General features: G+C 38.5%; 2 protein-coding genes across 4 annotated transcripts in view; one reads left to right on the forward strand and one right to left on the reverse strand.

The window, feature by feature from the left end:
- The window catches only part of LOC136254198 (rho guanine nucleotide exchange factor 12-like), a 61,456-nt gene extending 54,027 nt beyond the window's left edge, over positions 1-7,429 (forward strand). For all 3 annotated transcript variants that reach the window (XM_066046873.1, XM_066046876.1, XM_066046883.1), the window contains 14 exons: positions 369-453; positions 899-1,020; positions 1,065-1,122; positions 1,340-1,433; positions 2,757-2,797; positions 3,101-3,250; positions 3,467-3,540; positions 3,589-3,633; positions 4,685-4,822; positions 4,978-5,031; positions 5,092-5,126; positions 5,708-5,772; positions 5,832-5,869; positions 6,799-7,429. In XM_066046873.1, the coding sequence (XP_065902945.1) occupies positions 369-453; positions 899-1,020; positions 1,065-1,122; positions 1,340-1,433; positions 2,757-2,797; positions 3,101-3,250; positions 3,467-3,540; positions 3,589-3,633; positions 4,685-4,822; positions 4,978-5,031; positions 5,092-5,126; positions 5,708-5,772; positions 5,832-5,869; positions 6,799-7,278 (1,479 nt within the window). In that variant the 3' untranslated portion in view covers positions 7,279-7,429. The remainder of the gene's footprint in view (positions 1-368; positions 454-898; positions 1,021-1,064; positions 1,123-1,339; positions 1,434-2,756; positions 2,798-3,100; positions 3,251-3,466; positions 3,541-3,588; positions 3,634-4,684; positions 4,823-4,977; positions 5,032-5,091; positions 5,127-5,707; positions 5,773-5,831; positions 5,870-6,798) is intronic.
- The window catches only part of LOC136254307 (glucose-6-phosphate exchanger SLC37A2-like), a gene marked incomplete in the record, with an annotated part of 323,373 nt that overhangs the window by 102,972 nt on the left and 202,530 nt on the right, over positions 1-17,871 (reverse strand).

Below are 17,871 nucleotides of genomic sequence, written 5' to 3' on the forward strand. Positions count from 1 at the left end.
GTGCTTTACTGTCACTGAAAAAGCCATTTGTTATGCAGTGTTGGCTAAGAATCCTTGTAAGTGATAATCTGGTTACCCCTGCAGAGAGGTGTGAACACCATAACATAACCTCAAAGCATGTGTTATAATAACTGTTACTGTAAACAAGTAGCATCATCTATAGAAATGCTGAGCAATTCACTATGTAGTACCAGCTATGATTAACTTATTTGTAAGTATCGTGAACTATTCAGCATCGTGAATAGTGGCTTTAGTATCGATCGTGATACTAAAATGGCAGTATCGCTCAGCCCCAGTAGTAAATTCAGTGATAAGAGGTGTATTGTTTAGCTGTTGGGTGTATTTCACTGATTGCTGTGTTATTACAGAACTTGGATCTGACTGCTAATAATAGAAAATTGCTACATGAAGGCCCTCTGGCATGGAGAATACAGCACAGCAAAAGATCAATAGGTACGTTTGTGTGTGTGTGTTTGTATGTCTCATATAGTGGGTGAAGGTCCACGTAGGACTTGGGATGCCCACACCTTCACCTATAAGACATGGCACAACCTCCTGCAGGTTACCAATCCTGCCCCAGGAGAATTTTTCTACACTGACTCGTACCACCCGAGTAGTTCACCAGTGTCCCAGTGCTGGTTCACTGGGTAGACATGACTATGCTAGAATGGCAACTGAAGGCTTTGTTTTTGGTGTGTAGTGTATTGAATGTGTGTAAGATCAATAGTAACTAATTATAATCCTCTTCGTACATATATAAAAGCTTTGACCAATTGTGCTACCTTAAGATCTTATAGGTATTATTACAGTAGATAAGTGTATGCACATATGTACGTACGTACACATACATTGCATATTTATCTGTGTGTAAGTGACTAACAATGTTATTCCGTTACAGAGGTACGAGCAGTACTACTAACAGATGTGCTCATACTGATGGAACGTAATGAAGATAAGGACAAATTCAGGTATCATCTACGCTGTCACACTAACCTTGACCCTGTGAAGGAGAAAGAAGAGGTAAGAAGGGAAGCATCTTGTGTAATTGATATTACAACTCATAGATGTGTCCAGTTATTCGTCTTGCTGAAACCATTGTAAGAACCTCTAGGAGTGATCGAGGTATGTACAACAGTGTCTGTCTGTTTGTGTGTGTGTATAATGTGTCTGTCTGTGTGTGTGTGCATGTGTGTGTGTCTGTCTGTATTTGCTGTACATGCCACCTGCATGTTTGAGGTTAATTTATCTACAGTATATGAGGTTACTTGGAGTACTGGTCCTTTACTTAATATACCTGTAACATGTACTATTGTCAGTGCATTCTTGTCATGTTTTGTAGGTGGAAGGTCATTCTTTATAGCTAATACCAGCAAGTTGTTAAAGACAGCTCAATTGTATCAGTTTCAGGCTGAGACTTCTCAAGACAAAGAACGGTTAGTAATGTTATGTTAGATGTATTGTAGTGGGTTGTAGTTGTGAATTGTGTTCTGTGTGTTTGTGGGTAGTATAGCACAGGGCTGAAATAGACATCTGTATTATCCAGAATAATTTACTAACCAGATAGTAATTTGAAACCATCAGGATAACTTCTAATAATTTAAAGCAACTGGTGTACCATATAGTGGGTTTTTACTACATCTATGATTTATCATTAATTTTAAGAGCGCAATACAAATTTCTGCGAACTCATGAAAATTAAAATCTGCTGAAATTTTTTCCTTAAAAGTGTGTGACAACCCAACAGTAGTGGGGCACTCTCTCAAGGATATGCAGTCTGTTCTCATTTCATGGTGGCACAACAACACATAGCGTTTCAGGGCAAGAAGACACAAAAACACGTGAGATAAAATAAGCACCAATATCATTACTGCAGCTAGCAACTGTTCGAGGAATTATAGAACTTTGCGTGGGCGAGCTCAAAGGAAAAAGTGTACTTTAAATTTCATAAAGTACACTTTAGGGCAAACAGTGCTTTATCGCCCACAAAGAGTGCTTTATTGCAGTAAAGCACTCTTTGAGGGCAATAAAGCACAGTTTCCCATGTGCCTTAGTGCAGGCTAATTAGCCTGCGGCGCTCACGTCAGTACGACTAATTACCCAAGCCAGTGAAGGCTTGCCGCACTGAGTGATCAATCACCCCAGCCAATACGAGTTCTACCACTGGATTGCTTTTATAGACATACCTAAATGCTTCGATGATGGTTGGGAGAAGGTAACGTTGCTGTTACATTTGTTAATGTAAACGGACAAGTCCTGAAGATATCACGGAAATACTTCACGATGTGTCACAATAGAGTCGATTGTGGGTTTTTACTAAAACCTGCCAAAATATGTGATGAATGTGTACTATGCCAAAATATGGTGAACCACACGTGAGTTACTTTGTTAAATTAGCTTGTGTGCTAATAGTTCATGCAACGCGTGTTAATTATGAGTCCTAGTATATGGTGAAGCTACACGACCAGAAAGTTCCATAAGGTCTTTGCCAACTATACGGTATACAGCTTCCACATTTAACATTACTGCAAACTTATTTTTTATATTCAAAAGTAAAAAAGGATTTTCAAGATAAAGTGTATTTATTATAGCAAGTGATGATGTCACTATCTATAGGGTATCTGGAATGATTTTGTTCAGGATATCTGGATAGTAACCTTGCTATCCATTTCAGCCCTAATGTGATGTAGTGTGGTGTGGTCTGCTACTGATGTCTTCTTGTTTTACTTGATGTATGTTCATACCATGTACTGTTATAGGTGGTTGACAGCTATCACAGAAGCAACAGATGCTGAAATTGGTTAGTTTATATAAATAATATTTAGTTACTGTAGCGTAATTTGGATTAAATGTAGTTGTGATTCTAATCATGGCTTGAAGGGAAAGAATTTATTAAAAGCCACTCACAGTAGGCTCCTCGGTCCTCTATTTGAGACCAAGTATTTATTTTCCAAATGTGCTGGAAATCCCCTGGCTTACAACCGAGGCAAGCATTTATTCAAATGCAATGTTACTAGCACGCACACACACACACACACACATTCCTAATTTTACACACCACACTCATTCTACACAAACATATATTTACTATATTTTTATACAGGTATATCTACAGCGACCACAAGATCGGAGTTAGACCAGCCGGTATCATCTCACATTGAAGAGGTGACCACTCCAACTGAAGACCAGCCAACTGCTTCATTAGTTGATGGAAGAGACCAGTCACCAATAGGCAGTGATAACCATGCTGTGGGTTAGTTGAGGTCTTTATAGTGAATGTACTGTGTCTATCAGTGTACGTACATGGGGTAGTTGCAAATAAATGTTTGATTATTCTACGTTGGTGAGTACATACGTGCATGTACATTTCTCATCAGTTGTCAAAGGAATTGTATTTGGTTTGTACTTACTTGCATACATTAATGTTGTGTTTAGACTTGTGTATTGTAGTATGTTGTTTCACTTCTAGTACAAATGAACAAAATTGACGAGGAGATTAAAAGAGTTCTCCTACTCAAAATGAATCTTCTAAAACAATTACAGGTTAGTGGGGCTACACATGTTAATCATTTATAACACCTCTATACACAGGATCAATGTGAGTCAAGACCAGAGTCACCACTCAGATCATCATGGGTAATGAATTGTAACTGTTAACACTAGAGTACATAATATGGTACATGGTGTATATGTGATTGTGAAGTACAGTACATTTGGTGATTGTATGTACTGCATGTTATGTGTTACATTTACATTGCCTCTCTTGAAACTGAGTTATTGGAGTACAAGGTTACAACTCTCACAATGGAACTCTTATTCCAGGCACCTCATATTATAGTATCCGTGTTTGTAAGCCTGATGTCATCATCTGAAAATGTTTAGAGTGACATATGGGGATATCTTACATGTACATGTAATTGTGTGTAGGATGTCTGTGGTCAAAGTGAGATATCCATTAACCCTTAAACCTGCAGCCGTTTTAAAAATGCAAGCACTAAAAACGCATAATCCAGAAATCTGGCAAGCCTTTAAACAAACTCATAAAGTACAAGAACCGTTAAAGCTGTCGAAAAACTACAAACACCATGTTACTCACCGTTAAATTTGGTTTAAATGGTGCTATCCTTCTTCCATCCCAGAACTTCACTCTGTGCCTTTAAAGTAATCTTCTTCCTTCACATATCGATACAGAAAAGGCCATAACTTGCCCATAGTTTGTCGTATCATCTTTCTCTGGGCATCATCTTGTTTGTCACGTGAAAGCAATTCAGTTGATATACAAATATCACATGATTGGCAAAATGGCCAATAAGAACACTAACGATACGGATGTGAAAGAAAACGAATTGCTTCAATGCTTTGTAGCGGGTGAGTTCCTTGTTTGTTAAAAGTTTAAATACAGTTACAAAGGATAGGCCTTCCCAAGTAAGAAACTTTCTAAGAGACTGGATAAACACTTCGCGAGATATGCCTGTTTAATACCACATAAGTAAAATGGCAAAATATCATGCGTTTTTTGTTCATTTGTATCAAATCCAGTTTTCTTGATTATGCAGATTTAAGGATTAAGGGTGTAAGAAGGTTGACATAGAGACTGGGGTATCTCCTTTGCAATCTACATTTCAAAATAAACTATTATATATATATTTTAGTGCTATCTACAGTAATCTCACTGTCCACCATACAGGGATCATCTCAGTTCAGCACATCCAGTAATCCCGGCGACATTGTGGTATCAGCTATAGAACAAGCCAATACTATCAGTGCTGTAGCTAACTCACTACTACAATCACGTGTTGACAAGGATGCTATCATCACAGCACAGGTACGTAACCTTATACTACATACATACATACGGCCTGTACATCATTCAGCTTGCATAGTTGTGAAATAGACACACAGAATAATTTTTTTGCTTCTAAATCTAAATGTATATACAGTTGACTACAGTGTTAGTGTGATGTGTGTTTGTCACTGTAGGGTCAATTGAGTGAAAGTTGTGCAGCTTTACAGAAGAACCTCTCAGCTTTACTAGTATGTAAATAATATTCTTGTGTAGTGATGCGACTGATATTTGTCTACTACTAACTTTAGTTTGCCATCGGAGGTCCAGACTTGGCTGCTGTACCGTAAGTACTTGTGTATTAACTTACACATACAATCATCACTAACCATTGCTGCCACTTATTAACCTGTGTGCTAACACGTACCATAAAGCTTTGAAAGAATATGTTTTGGAATATTGCTATTAAAAATTTTGGTTTCTATATCTTGAAGTATTATAATCACTATGGCTAATTTTGAAAAAAAAATTGGAGCTGGCATATGTTTTCATTGATATGTTGTTTTAGCTTTTCAATAATACAGGTCTTCTAGGACATCCCCGAATTGCCAGCAATAGCTAAAGTCGTGTATATGTAATTTATCTCTTCAGCAAGGGCTTAGCTTTATCTACTGTCATATCACATATAGTAACATAGAGATGTGTGTAGTGGAGCAAGGACCATATGCCCTCAACTATCCAAACTCCAATTGCCCAATTATAAAAGTGATCTAAATTATGTATACAGATCTTGCTCAGATGTTCTAATAGAACAGTCGTTGGTATTCTTATAAGTGAGGGTACAGATTAGCTAACCTGCATAGCCCAGGATGTACTGTAATTTTTATTGCCTTTCTACATGTTAACCTTGTTTATGATATCATGTAGGGTACCTGTAGTACCACTGGACGGTGATCTACATGCCTCCTCCTCCTCTACCATAATTGCTGATGGTATGACTATGCAGTGTACATCATCTGATGTGGTTGTTATGTGTTGTGTGTCGGTACAGGTGTGTCACAAGCTATCACATCATCTCCTAAACCAGATGTAAGTACATTGTATTTTTACAGTTATTCACACACAAGCATATCGTACAACATCCCAGGGATCAACCCTTAAGCCTGCAGCCATTTTAAAAACACAAGCTCTGAAAATGCATTGTCCGATTTTATGCATGCCTTTTGAAACAAATTTCCATAGTATAAGAACTCTAAAAACTACAAACATCCTTTTACTCACCATTCAATTTTGATTTAAATGGTCCGATCCTTCATCACATCCTTCCGAACTCCAAACCATAACTTCACGCTGTGCCTTAGAATTACAATAGGAGTATCTTTTCATCTTCCCTCTTCACATAAGGATGGATAAAAGCCATAATGCCATGCTTCATCCTGTCGACTTTCTCTTGACATGTTCCTTGTCACAAGATGGCAATTCAGTTGATATATAGATATCACATGATTTATTAAATGGCTGATGAACACTGACGATACAAAGGTGAAAGAAAACAAAATGATTCAATGGTTCATAGCGGGGGGTGGGTTCCTTGTTATATGTTAAACTTTACATACAGTTAGATAGCTTGCTCTTTGCCAACTAATAAAATTCTGAATTTCTAAGACATCATGGCTGTTTGAAACCATGCATGTAAATTGGCATATAGTATTGTGCGTTTTAAGTTTGTTATTTACCAAATTCAGTTTTCTGGATTAAGCGGATTTAAGGGTTAAAAGTTTGAAACCTAATTTATTGTTGTAATCATTTTGATTGTACTGTGGTTGGGGCTGAGGTTATGTCAGCCACTATTACTGTTGCAGATCTTACTTCCGGCTACTGCTCTCTTAAATCTTAGCATTTAGTTCACGGCATGTTTTAAAAGAAAATTACGACAATGCTTTGTTTAAATATGTGTGATGTATAGTCACTGGTTCAGTAGTAACTTAAAGTGCTATCTTATGCTTCATGTTGTGTAGGATTCAATAGATGGTCCACTGACAGGAATACCTGAGGTGTCAGTGATAGAGTTTGATATACCCGAGGATATACCAGAGCCAGTGGTCACCCCAGAGATCACACCAAGAACAAAGAGAAAAGGAATGTACATAGACTCTGAGTCAGATCAAGACAGTTCTTGTTTATCAGATGAAAATGTTCTGAGTGGTGAAGAAAATATTGTAGCCCCACCAGAGTCATTTTCTGGTATCCATTATGTAATGTCACCCGATCTCCACATGCCGATTCCAATTCCACCACCGCTATCAGAAGGTACGAGTAGTCACGATGAAGATGATTTGGGATTAGACATTCCACCCCCTGTTATGGATGATCAAGGTGTATTCCAACAGTCTGTAATGGAGTTTACAGTAAAAGACTTTCCAGCATCATTCAACTTGACACCTGCACAAAAGAGATTATCGACTGTTTCTGAAAACACCTCAGAGTCTGAGGCGTAGCTTGTGGCACTAATATGTCGATTTTTATTTGCAATGTAAATTTAATTATTACGTATGTGTATGTTTTGTATAGATATTTTTCTATTGATTTATTTTTAAAGTGCAATCTTTTGTGTAAAAAATTTAAAAAATGTGGTATTAAGTTTTTTCATTCTGTTAACACTTTACAGTTTTCGACAATGGAAATACGACTACAACTTTGCATACCATGTGTGCATTCAAGTCAACCCTTGCATTTCCAAAAAAGTTTACCTGTTTAGAATGTCGATAGGTCATTGCTTCCTCAGTAAATCGTAAGACATTAAAGCTCTTATCGGTATGTGAGGGGCTGGCCTTAGTAATTGTTTTCTGGGATGACTATCAAATTAATAACCAATTCTGAATCAATAGCACACTGCAAGTCGACAATACCTCACCATTAATAATTATCAATACTGCTCAGTTCTATGATGATATTATAATTTTATAGTTCTATATAGATTTAGACACAGAAATAGGTAACCCTAAACCTTTTTCACACTATGAAAGTAGATCTGTTCTGTTATGGAGCTAGTGTACGTAGTTTGTGCCCACATGCCTCGTTATCGCAAGCCCAGTCACGAATAGTACTAGTGGAATATTGAAAGTTCATGACCATAGCATAGTATACAAACATAATACTGGTGTCCAATACTGACTGCTAGCTAGATACTTAATGTATTATTAATAAAATAAACTATACCAACCAAATTTAAAAAGATCTAGATACGCTATGTAACACTACAATAAAATGTGTATTTGTGCATATGTGGTACGCTCGAAATGTGTTGTACATAGCATGCACTCCTGTGGTGTATGTGATGTGTAAGAGATGATAGTTCACATTTGCTAACTAATGGACAAATGTGAACTATCAACTTACACATCACATACACCACAGGAGTGCATGCTATGTACAACACATTTAGAGCGTACCACATATGCACAAATACACATTTTATTGTAGTGTAACAGTATAATATGTGACCGGATTTGCAAAAAGGGTGTTCCACACGCATCCAATTTACCAACTTTGATGATTTGTAACTTCAGATTGGAAAAGGCTATTGATTTGAAATTTGGTCAGTAGTGAGCAGCAATATAGCTTAATAATGTGTGGTGAAAATAAAGTCTAGGCTTGTACGTTTCTAATCTAAGTTACAATCTTTCAAGTTCATAGAATTGGGTATGTGTGGAAGACCCCTTTTTGCAAATCCAGTCACATATATACATGAGTATCAAATAAAAGGCATTCAACAGTTGCAGGTAGCATAATATGAGCTAGGTTCCAAGGATTGAAATCATTTTTTAGAAAGCACCTTAATTAGTTATAATTTTCATGGAAAATATGTTCTTTTGTCTTGAAAGCTGCCATAATGTGCTGGGCCAAATTCATTGTAATTACCACCTGACATATATTCACAAAGCTAGCCCATGCAGAGCTGGCAGACCTTCAGTGCTCTATGTAATTATATTGTGTATATATACCTTCTGTAAAGTCGTAATCAAATCAGATCATATTATTATTAACACTTTACAGTGACCAGCACTGAAAGTACCATGTGCTGCAGCCTTAGGATTACCTAACCTATAATTATATTGGTAATCATGCATGTTTTTAAAAGCCAGAATTTTCTTCAACTGTTGCAGCATCTTAAACTTGCAACAGCTATAGTCTAAGAGCACGTTTTGTGTACTGTTCTTCATGATACAACTTGAGTATTGAACAGAACATTAATAGTTAAAACTGAGCTCAGTGAGCTGAAATGGCCACAGAATTACTATTTTTCGGAAGTGCAGTGCACATTATAATATTATGTACACAGTTCCCAAGTTCTTCCCTTGCTATAAGACATATCTCATATTACACACACACACACACACACAATACAAAAAAGAATATGAAATATATATAACTTCCAATTCTTTGTATAATGCAGTTTTTCTCCCACCCAAGAGTAATTCAGATTGTACAGGTAGCATTATCTTATAATATTATACTAGCCACACCTTCAGTGCTTAAGTGATGCTGCCCAATTGAATAAGGGCATTGAGTAGTGGTCAACTTTGAATATTCACCACATTGATTTTGGAGGTAATAAAATTAATGCTGCAGCATTTAACCATCGGCAAGTAATTAAACATGCATAATTATGGTAGTAAGTATGTGCACCGATATACATGAACTGCTTTAAATTGTAGCCTACTAATAAGTAACTTGAAGTCAGAGCTAGCTAGTAACTCTTTTGGCCGTACATACACAAAAGTAATTGCATAACTACACTGGCCTGTGAAAAGCTACCAATCATGGGTGGCCACATTCCTCTCCCAGTACATTGCAGATGATGTTCTCAAAATAAATCTAGCCAAGCAAAAAATAATTGAGTTTCTTTGTAGTTAGCTATTTTGTACACAATAAACTTAAACAATGAATATCTGTGCAGCTACTGTAGGTTGCTAGCCACTTAGAAATAGCTATACTGACTACAATGTGTATACAGGTTTGTAATTAGTCCCTTACTGCACTCCACAGTAAATGATAGTCAGGGCTCTGTTCATCCATACATTCCGACGTGTAAATTCTCGTTCTGAAGACACTGTGTTTGTGGTCTGCGCTGGTGAGCGATAGTCTAGGGAAACTTTGTGGTCTCCAGCCTTGAGGGACCCTTGCCATAGTCCAAAGTTGCCTGTGTACGCAGTATTACCAGTTATAGATACAGTGTGCTTTTGTGGTACTGAGTCAATACTGATACGCATGACAATATGGGAGTTACCACTATATCCTGCATACTGATACATGATGATGACAAGACTATCTTTGGATAGCGTAAGGAAGTGGGTTACATCAGTTAGAGCCCATTTGTTGGAGTTGTTTAGGGTAAAAGTATTCTTTGGATTAACAGTTACCACCTTATACGATGGAGGCAACATCATGGCATATAAATTCTTATTGTTCTGGTAATTTTCTACATAGTCAGTGAAAGACAAATCAGCAGGAGTGCGATAGATTATGTTGAAGTAATGTGGTCCTTTGTAAAACTCAGCAGCAGAAGCACCATGAATATCTAGAGAAGTAGTGTTACCTTTTAGTAGTGTGGATGCCGGCAGGTGAAATCCATCAACACTTAATGCAGTAACTAGATGGCTAGCCTTACGCAGTTCTGCAGAAAACTGATAAGCTGCTATCACAGCTCGATTGTTGGGTAGATGCAAGACAGTTTCAATGTCTCTGAGGGGACCCCAATTGTTGTACGCATTAGTGGCAGTTGGTGTTGGGTAACACTTTATGTTGTCTGAGACCACATAAGCATCTTCAGCCCATAATACTTGTAGTATTGCGGTCTGCCAGTCTGAGCTTACCATATTAATCGTTGCTGGTGACTTATAGTGTACCTCGAAAGTGTAATCTCCGGGGTTGAGGTTGGCCATATAAAATCCTGTAGCAGTTTTGTAGTGTTGGTTTCCGGTGTGTACCATGGATCCAGCGTTGGCATAGTTGATCAGTAGCTTGCTGTAGAAATCCTGGTTTGGAAATTGCATTGTCATCTGATAATGAACGAACACTGCATAGCTCTTTTCAAGGTGAAGTTTAATGGTGAGGTTGTGAATGGGCTTGAAGATATCAGTAGCTTGCAGGTTTAAATTATCACTGACTGTCTTCTCGCTAAACATTTTGTTGCATACGAAGTTTCATATACACCAACTACACTCTCACGAGCAAAAGCATTGAATGAAACATACCATAAATCATTATGCGCACGAACTTATTACTATTGTTTCGGCAGTCACGTGAATAAAAAATTAGACAGAAAGGGTCTTCTAATAAAAAACAAGTTGATGTTGTGCTACTTCTAAAAACCAGGCGCCATGCAGCTAGCTAACTCATCTGGAATAACTATAGACAGTATATACTACTATGAATTAACCAACTATGTATTACTACTTTACAATATTATGGTAGTTTGGGTTGTGCAATAATATAATTAGCTATTTCTCGTAATTCATGAAATATTCGTAATTCATTCAATTACGTTGCTATAGAGCTCTTTCAGCACGTGAGCAAAACTACGCAAATTTTTATGTTCGCCCACGCGTCAGTCGTAATGGTGCACAGGTGCTGGTAATTAGGGGCTGCGTAGAAGGGGATAGAATGGCTAAACTCTCGCTGTATGCCGAAAAACTCTCCCGAGAAGCAAAGGATAGATATTTAGACAAAATATCTACTCTAGGCGGAGTGGACCCTTTCTCTGGAGTTGCTATTGGCGACGTTTGCCGTACAACGCCTTCAGTTGATGCCTGTGACTTGGTGTCGTACTTGGTCTTGAAAACTATAAACCACACGCTACCTGCTTGCCACGCCGTCACTTTTATTCAGTAAGAATTATAAATGATTGGAATGGACTCCCATATGACTCAGTTAATGTTCATTCAACCAATTTGTTTAAGACACACCTAGATAGATTTTATTATGATTACCAGTATGATATTGTATAGTTATTTTTGTAGTAGTTTGATTGTATAGATCAGGTTTTTACAGGCTTTGCCTCCTTACCTGTACCCCCAATAATAATAATAATAATAATAATAATAAAACCAGTTTTATGACAGCTACACAGTTTCAAGCTCGCAAAGGACTGGAGGCTTACAACCAGTTTGTTTGTGGGTGGGTTAAGGATGTCAAAACAAAATAAAATATCAGGAAAATATCTAACTTGTGGACGCGTAAGTAGATATACTGGGGGAGGGGTACTGTTCGTGTATATTGCACTTGCTGAAGCTTTGTAATGTCTTATCACATATCTATACGTCCTTACAGCGAAGCCTCTTTAACAAACTCCCCGAAATAAGGAAAAACCTCCTCCACAGTAATAGATTTTAGTCCCAACTAGACATTTCTCCAAAAGATAATGAAAATGCATCTATAGTACAGTAAATAAAGGCCTAAAATTCTGGTCATAAAATGTTAGAGAGGTTCCATGCACTGTATTTGCTGGCTTCAGCTACTGAAGTCATGCACTGATAGCAGTAATGCTCACAATCCAGTTCACTTGAATTTTATGCCGACACGAGGAGTATTGTTAGTTATGTTATTATTGTCATTATATAGGTCCGTCATTCACAGCGCATCAGTGAGACTGCATTAAGCTGTTGGATTGTACTTGAGCTAAGTGGTGAAGTCTGTTGTGCCCACTGCAACTGCATGGCTGGCTTGGGTGAGGCATGCACTCATATAGCTGCTGTCCTTTTTTACCTCGAGGCTCTGGCAAGAATCCAAGGTACTGAGACAAGCACACAACAGGCATGTCAATGGATTATACCATCGTACATGAAGTCAATCGAATACCGACCTATTAAGAAAATTGACTTTACTTCAGCTCGTGGTAAGAAACGGAAACTTGATGAGCTAATTGATGGAGAAGATAGTCCACAAATGGAGAGTGATGTACTGCTTGTTGTACACAGAGAAGTTGCTACAGGCTCTGAAATGGCAACATTGTTTCAGAACCTTAGTCTTGGAGGCACATGTCCTGCAGTATTTTCTGTAGTATCAGGTTATTCTGAGCCATTCATACCGAAGTTTATGCTACCAAATTTCCCAAGGCCTTTAATGTCATTAAGGCAACCGGAATATGTTGATCTGGGATATGATGAGCTTCTGGCACTTAGTGAAACCACAGTAATAGAAATGACTGTTGAAATGCCTCTGGCTGTTGAAGAGGAAACAAGGTTACAAAGCCAGTCAAGGCTGTGGTTCACATTTAGAGCTGGAAGAGTTACAGCATCAAGAATGAAGTCTGTTTGCCATACAAACCCAGCCAACCCTTCTCAATCTCTCATTAAGACCATCTGTTATCCAGAAGAGTTTAGTTTTGATAGTAAACAAACTGCATGGGGAAGCAAACAAGAGAGAATAGCCCAAGAAATTTACCTTAGAGCTCAAAAACATCACCATGTGAATCTTCACATTACAAACAGTGGGCTTGTTATTAATCCCAAGTGGCCCTACATGGGTGCCTCACCTGATGCCATTTTAGATTGTAGTTGCTGTGGTAAGGGAATTCTTGAAATCAAGTGTCCCTACTCCCATCGTTATGAAACAATTCAAGATGCTGTTCAAGATAAAGGGTTTTGCCTGAAGGAAAGAGATGGATTGATCAAGTTGGATTGTACACATGCATACTTTTATCAAGTTCAGACACAAATGTTCATCTGTGACGTTGATTATTCATCCTTTTGTGTCTGCACATTTGCTGAGGATGAAATGCAAGGCTTGCACATTGAACGGATTACTAGACAACAAACATTTTGGGAAGAGAACAAGAGAAAAGCAGAGTATTTTTTTAGGTCATGCCTGTTACCAGAGATCTTGGGTAATTGGTTCACCAGGGACAACATCAGTACTTCTGGTTCAATAGATAGTGAGCTGCCAAGTAGTGGTGAACCAAGTAGCAACAACTATATCAGTATAGAGGAGCAAACCTTCTGCTACTGTCATGGTCCAGAAGAAGGACTAATGATTGCTTGTGACAATCCGGACTGCCTGATAGAATGGTTCCATGTGAGGTGCCTTGATTTGTCTTGTGTTCCTAAAGGAAAATGGTACTGTTCTGACTGTTCCAAACTACAGCAACTATTGGAAACTTAATTGACTCAGTTGTGGTATGAGATGTATTATACATACATGATTTGCATATATAATAATTATTATACAATACATGTTTGTAAATTATCTAATCAAGTGGGACTACTGAATTACAAATATTTGTGAGTGCACAGCTTACACGAACAATTCTGTCAATTAATGGGATATCTTCTCCATGTCTACACTTTACAAAGTGAATGGGGATTGTACTCTGAAGAATCGAGTATTTCTGTCTCACCAGACCTATCACCCTCTCCACATGGATACGCACATTGGCTATACTCCTTGTTTGTTCAACCTCAAGTGCACTTAACTGATCCTTCCCTTTTGTAAATGCAGGAATATGTAGACGTGCTTGCATGACACCAACTGACTCAGCAATATCAAAGCCACGGTCGGCTAATACAATGTCACCAGGAAGCAGTTTAGATAATAATCCACAATGTTCAGTCAAGTATTTGTCACTCACACGGCCACCCCATGCATCTGAAACAAAAGCCACCACACCCTGAGGAACAATTCCTAGCAAACTTTTTGCTGTATTTTTGTGCTTATAGTTAGACCAAGTAACAGCACGAGCCTCTAAATTGGAGGGGCGTTCAATAAAAACCTCAAAACAATCAATGATAATTGCTACTGATTTACCAAATGCTGTCTGGAAGCATTTTGGCATTGTTTTGCGTAGACTATCACGGTCTGGCCAGACAATTAGCTTTTGCAATCTGATATCCATCTGCACAAGCCATTTGGAGAGAATTCTGGACACAGTTGATAGAGAGACTTGAAAGCGATATGCTAAATCTTGTAGAGGACTGTTTAAACGAAGCTTTAGCAAGACACACATAAATTCTTGAAAGGAGGACAGCTTGGTGGCCCTTTCTCCTGCCATTGTCTTGTGCACATGATCAAGTACTGTCTTGACAATATATAAATTGGGTAATCCAGTATAAAACTGCACACAGGCGTCATCTACAAGTGACTGTTCATTGAATGGCACCGCCGAACACACATGTTGCTGCAATACTGCAATCTCATTGGACAACTTGTTTATCTTTGTGTAGCAAGCTGCCAACTCTTCCTTCAAAACCTTCACCGTATCAGCACAGTTACATTTGCCTGCTGCTGATTCAAGAATGGCTAATTCAATTTGTTCACGACCAACTTCACTGCTGACTGATACGACTGCTTCCTCAAGAAGTTGTTCTGCAACAGCATGTGTAGCATCTTCAGCTACGGTGAATTCATCGATAATTGACTCAACTTCTTCCTTTATGGCGTCGTCAATCTCATTCGCAACGAAAATGTCAAGCTGGTGTGATAACTCTATATCCTGCTGTTGTTTGGCTCGCTGCATGTCTCTCCTCCTTCTCGCTCTTTCATGACGCATCACACGCATTACAGCTTGCTCAGCAGACATATCAAAACTCATGTCAAATTAACCCATACATTACAATTTTCCGTAAAATATTATTATGCGTAAAATCAATGTACAGCAGCCATGGAGGTAAGTTAGTTTTAAGTTACATTATTCATCATAACTCTGGTTCTGAAGGCGGTATCAAAATTGTTCGGCCGCCATTATACACGCATAACACTCCTCTATCCGATAGTAACAAAATTTATTCGAAGCTAAAGTGTTTACAGCTTGCAAATTTACAACAAACGATGGTAAATAGCAACTTACGCAATACAAAATCCATTGGAGAGCAAATCACGAATTTCGCGTTCTAATTAAATAGCGGAATCACGCCGTTATCATAGCGATTACGAATTTTGATCGGCCGGAATCGGATAGAGCAATTCATAAGGAGTTGAATGATATTAAGTTTTATGGTATTTGATCGTGTCTAGTGCTTGCAATTATTGAATATACAAAATGATGTAAAATGTATGGAGTTTGTATTGGAGAAACTGAAAAAGTGATCCATCCATCCTGAAATCTTTGAAAAAATCAGTGTTTAATCAGTCCATTTCATGATCTAAGGGCAGAAAACAAACAAAGGACACTGGTAATGTACAATATTGTTGATAAAATGATTACTGGCTGTAAATTTGATTTAGCCATTTTTGCAATTCTGACTTTACAAATCCCAATAACATGTTTTGATATGAATCACGGGTGGCCCTTTTAGAATGGCCAAGGTTAATTGTAGGTAACCAGTCTATGTCAGTGTCATCCTTAAGAGTTGCAGGTTTACCAGATAGGAAGTGACAAGAGCAGACTCGATACTTTCCTAACGCTTTAACGTCTAGGTCCTCTCTGGAAATAGCTGCCACATACCCAGCTCTCCGCCTTATCGACAGCTCCAACTTGCGTCTAGAACTTTTCCTTCTAACTGCAGGGATTCTATAAAAGGAAATCCCCTTGTCTCGGTCTGACCGCATCGAACAACCAACAAACGCACAAATCACCATCGTTACCTTGTGCACCAGTACTACCTACGCGTGGGCGACCCTTTTAGAATACGTAATTTTGCTCACGTGCTGAAAGAGCTCTATGCACTGCTAAGGAAGCGTTTGTTAAATAAACCGCTTTTACCAACATATTACGCACAAAACTATCTTCTAAACTGTTTTATAGTGTGACTAACGTGTTTTTCCCACAAATTCTCTCGACAAAGCCTCAAAGCTGCTCTTCATTTTCGTTCGCGTACGTAAGGGATACGCCCCCTTTCAACTCGAAGCGATAGGCTATTCCTGGCAGTGTACGAGGCCTGCACCGTTGTTTTTCAGTTGCTAAATGCCTGAAAACCTCAAGGGGAAGGTAGTCTGAGGAAAGTCACCACACCCGTATTTCAGTCCGCCGAAAAGAAACCACCTCAGAGCAAAGTTCACCTGTGCAGAAGTTTAATACAGACTTTATTTCACCTTTACTTCTTACGTAAAAGCTGCTTTCACCGTTATTAAACGATTTTGCTCACGTGGGTGCGTACGGACAAACATAGGTAGATAGGTAGATAGATAGGTACACACACACCAGGGCCGTAGCCAGACTTTTATCTGGGTAGGTTCTTTTAGAAGAAAAGTGGACCTTTTTTGAGGCCCTTTTTATATGGATTACATTATGGTGTGTGAAGCACACCCAGCATGTGAAGCACACCCAGCATGTGAAGCACACCCAGCATGTGAAGCACACCCAGCATGTGAAGCACACCCAGCATGTGAAGCACACCCAGCATGTGAAGCACACCCAGCATGTGAAGCACACCCAGCATGTGAAGCATGCTGAAACTAGGGGGGTCTGGGGGCATGCCCCCCCCAGGAAATTTCTTGAAAATAGGCACTAAAAGGTTGAATTTAGTGGCATTTCAGTCAATAAAAATAACAATTTTTAGGTAGGCTTAAGACCAGCTATTTGGATGACATCTGGGAAATATCTCTACTATACTACTGTAATTATACCATCTGTGTCTATAATATATTGGAATGTCACAGTGAATAAGAATGGGAAAGATTGAGCGCTCTGTTGGATCGTGCATTGAAGCATGGATGCTATTTATGGGCTCTGCATGGGGGGGGCTTGCCCACCAAAATTTTTATATTATGAAAGTTCTAGTTAGGGCAACAAACATGGTTTTGTAAATAAATTAAGTAATTACATACAGATTTTAGAAGAAAACATAATTGTGACCGTTCTATTAGAGTGATTGTTCTATTAGGGTGGTTGACTGCTCTATTAGAATATCTCGATCTTGCATTGCATTACAAGCACTGAATGAGCCAGCTACTCGGAGCACTTAATTTAGCTTCTTATTAGTGGTGTTTATTAAACTGGAGCTAATGGACTTTTGCTACTGAAAATTTGGACTTGTATACTAAAAATGTGGACCTTTTTGCTAAAATTGTGGACCTTTTTACTGAAATTGTGGACCTTTTTCCCAAGAGGGCGGTTCTTCCGAACCCCCCGAACCCCCCTGGCTACGGGCCTGCAC

The sequence above is a fragment of the Dysidea avara genome, chromosome 1, assembly GCF_963678975.1.
Source record: "Dysidea avara chromosome 1, odDysAvar1.4, whole genome shotgun sequence".
In the NCBI taxonomy this organism is placed as follows: domain Eukaryota; kingdom Metazoa; phylum Porifera; class Demospongiae; order Dictyoceratida; family Dysideidae; genus Dysidea; species Dysidea avara.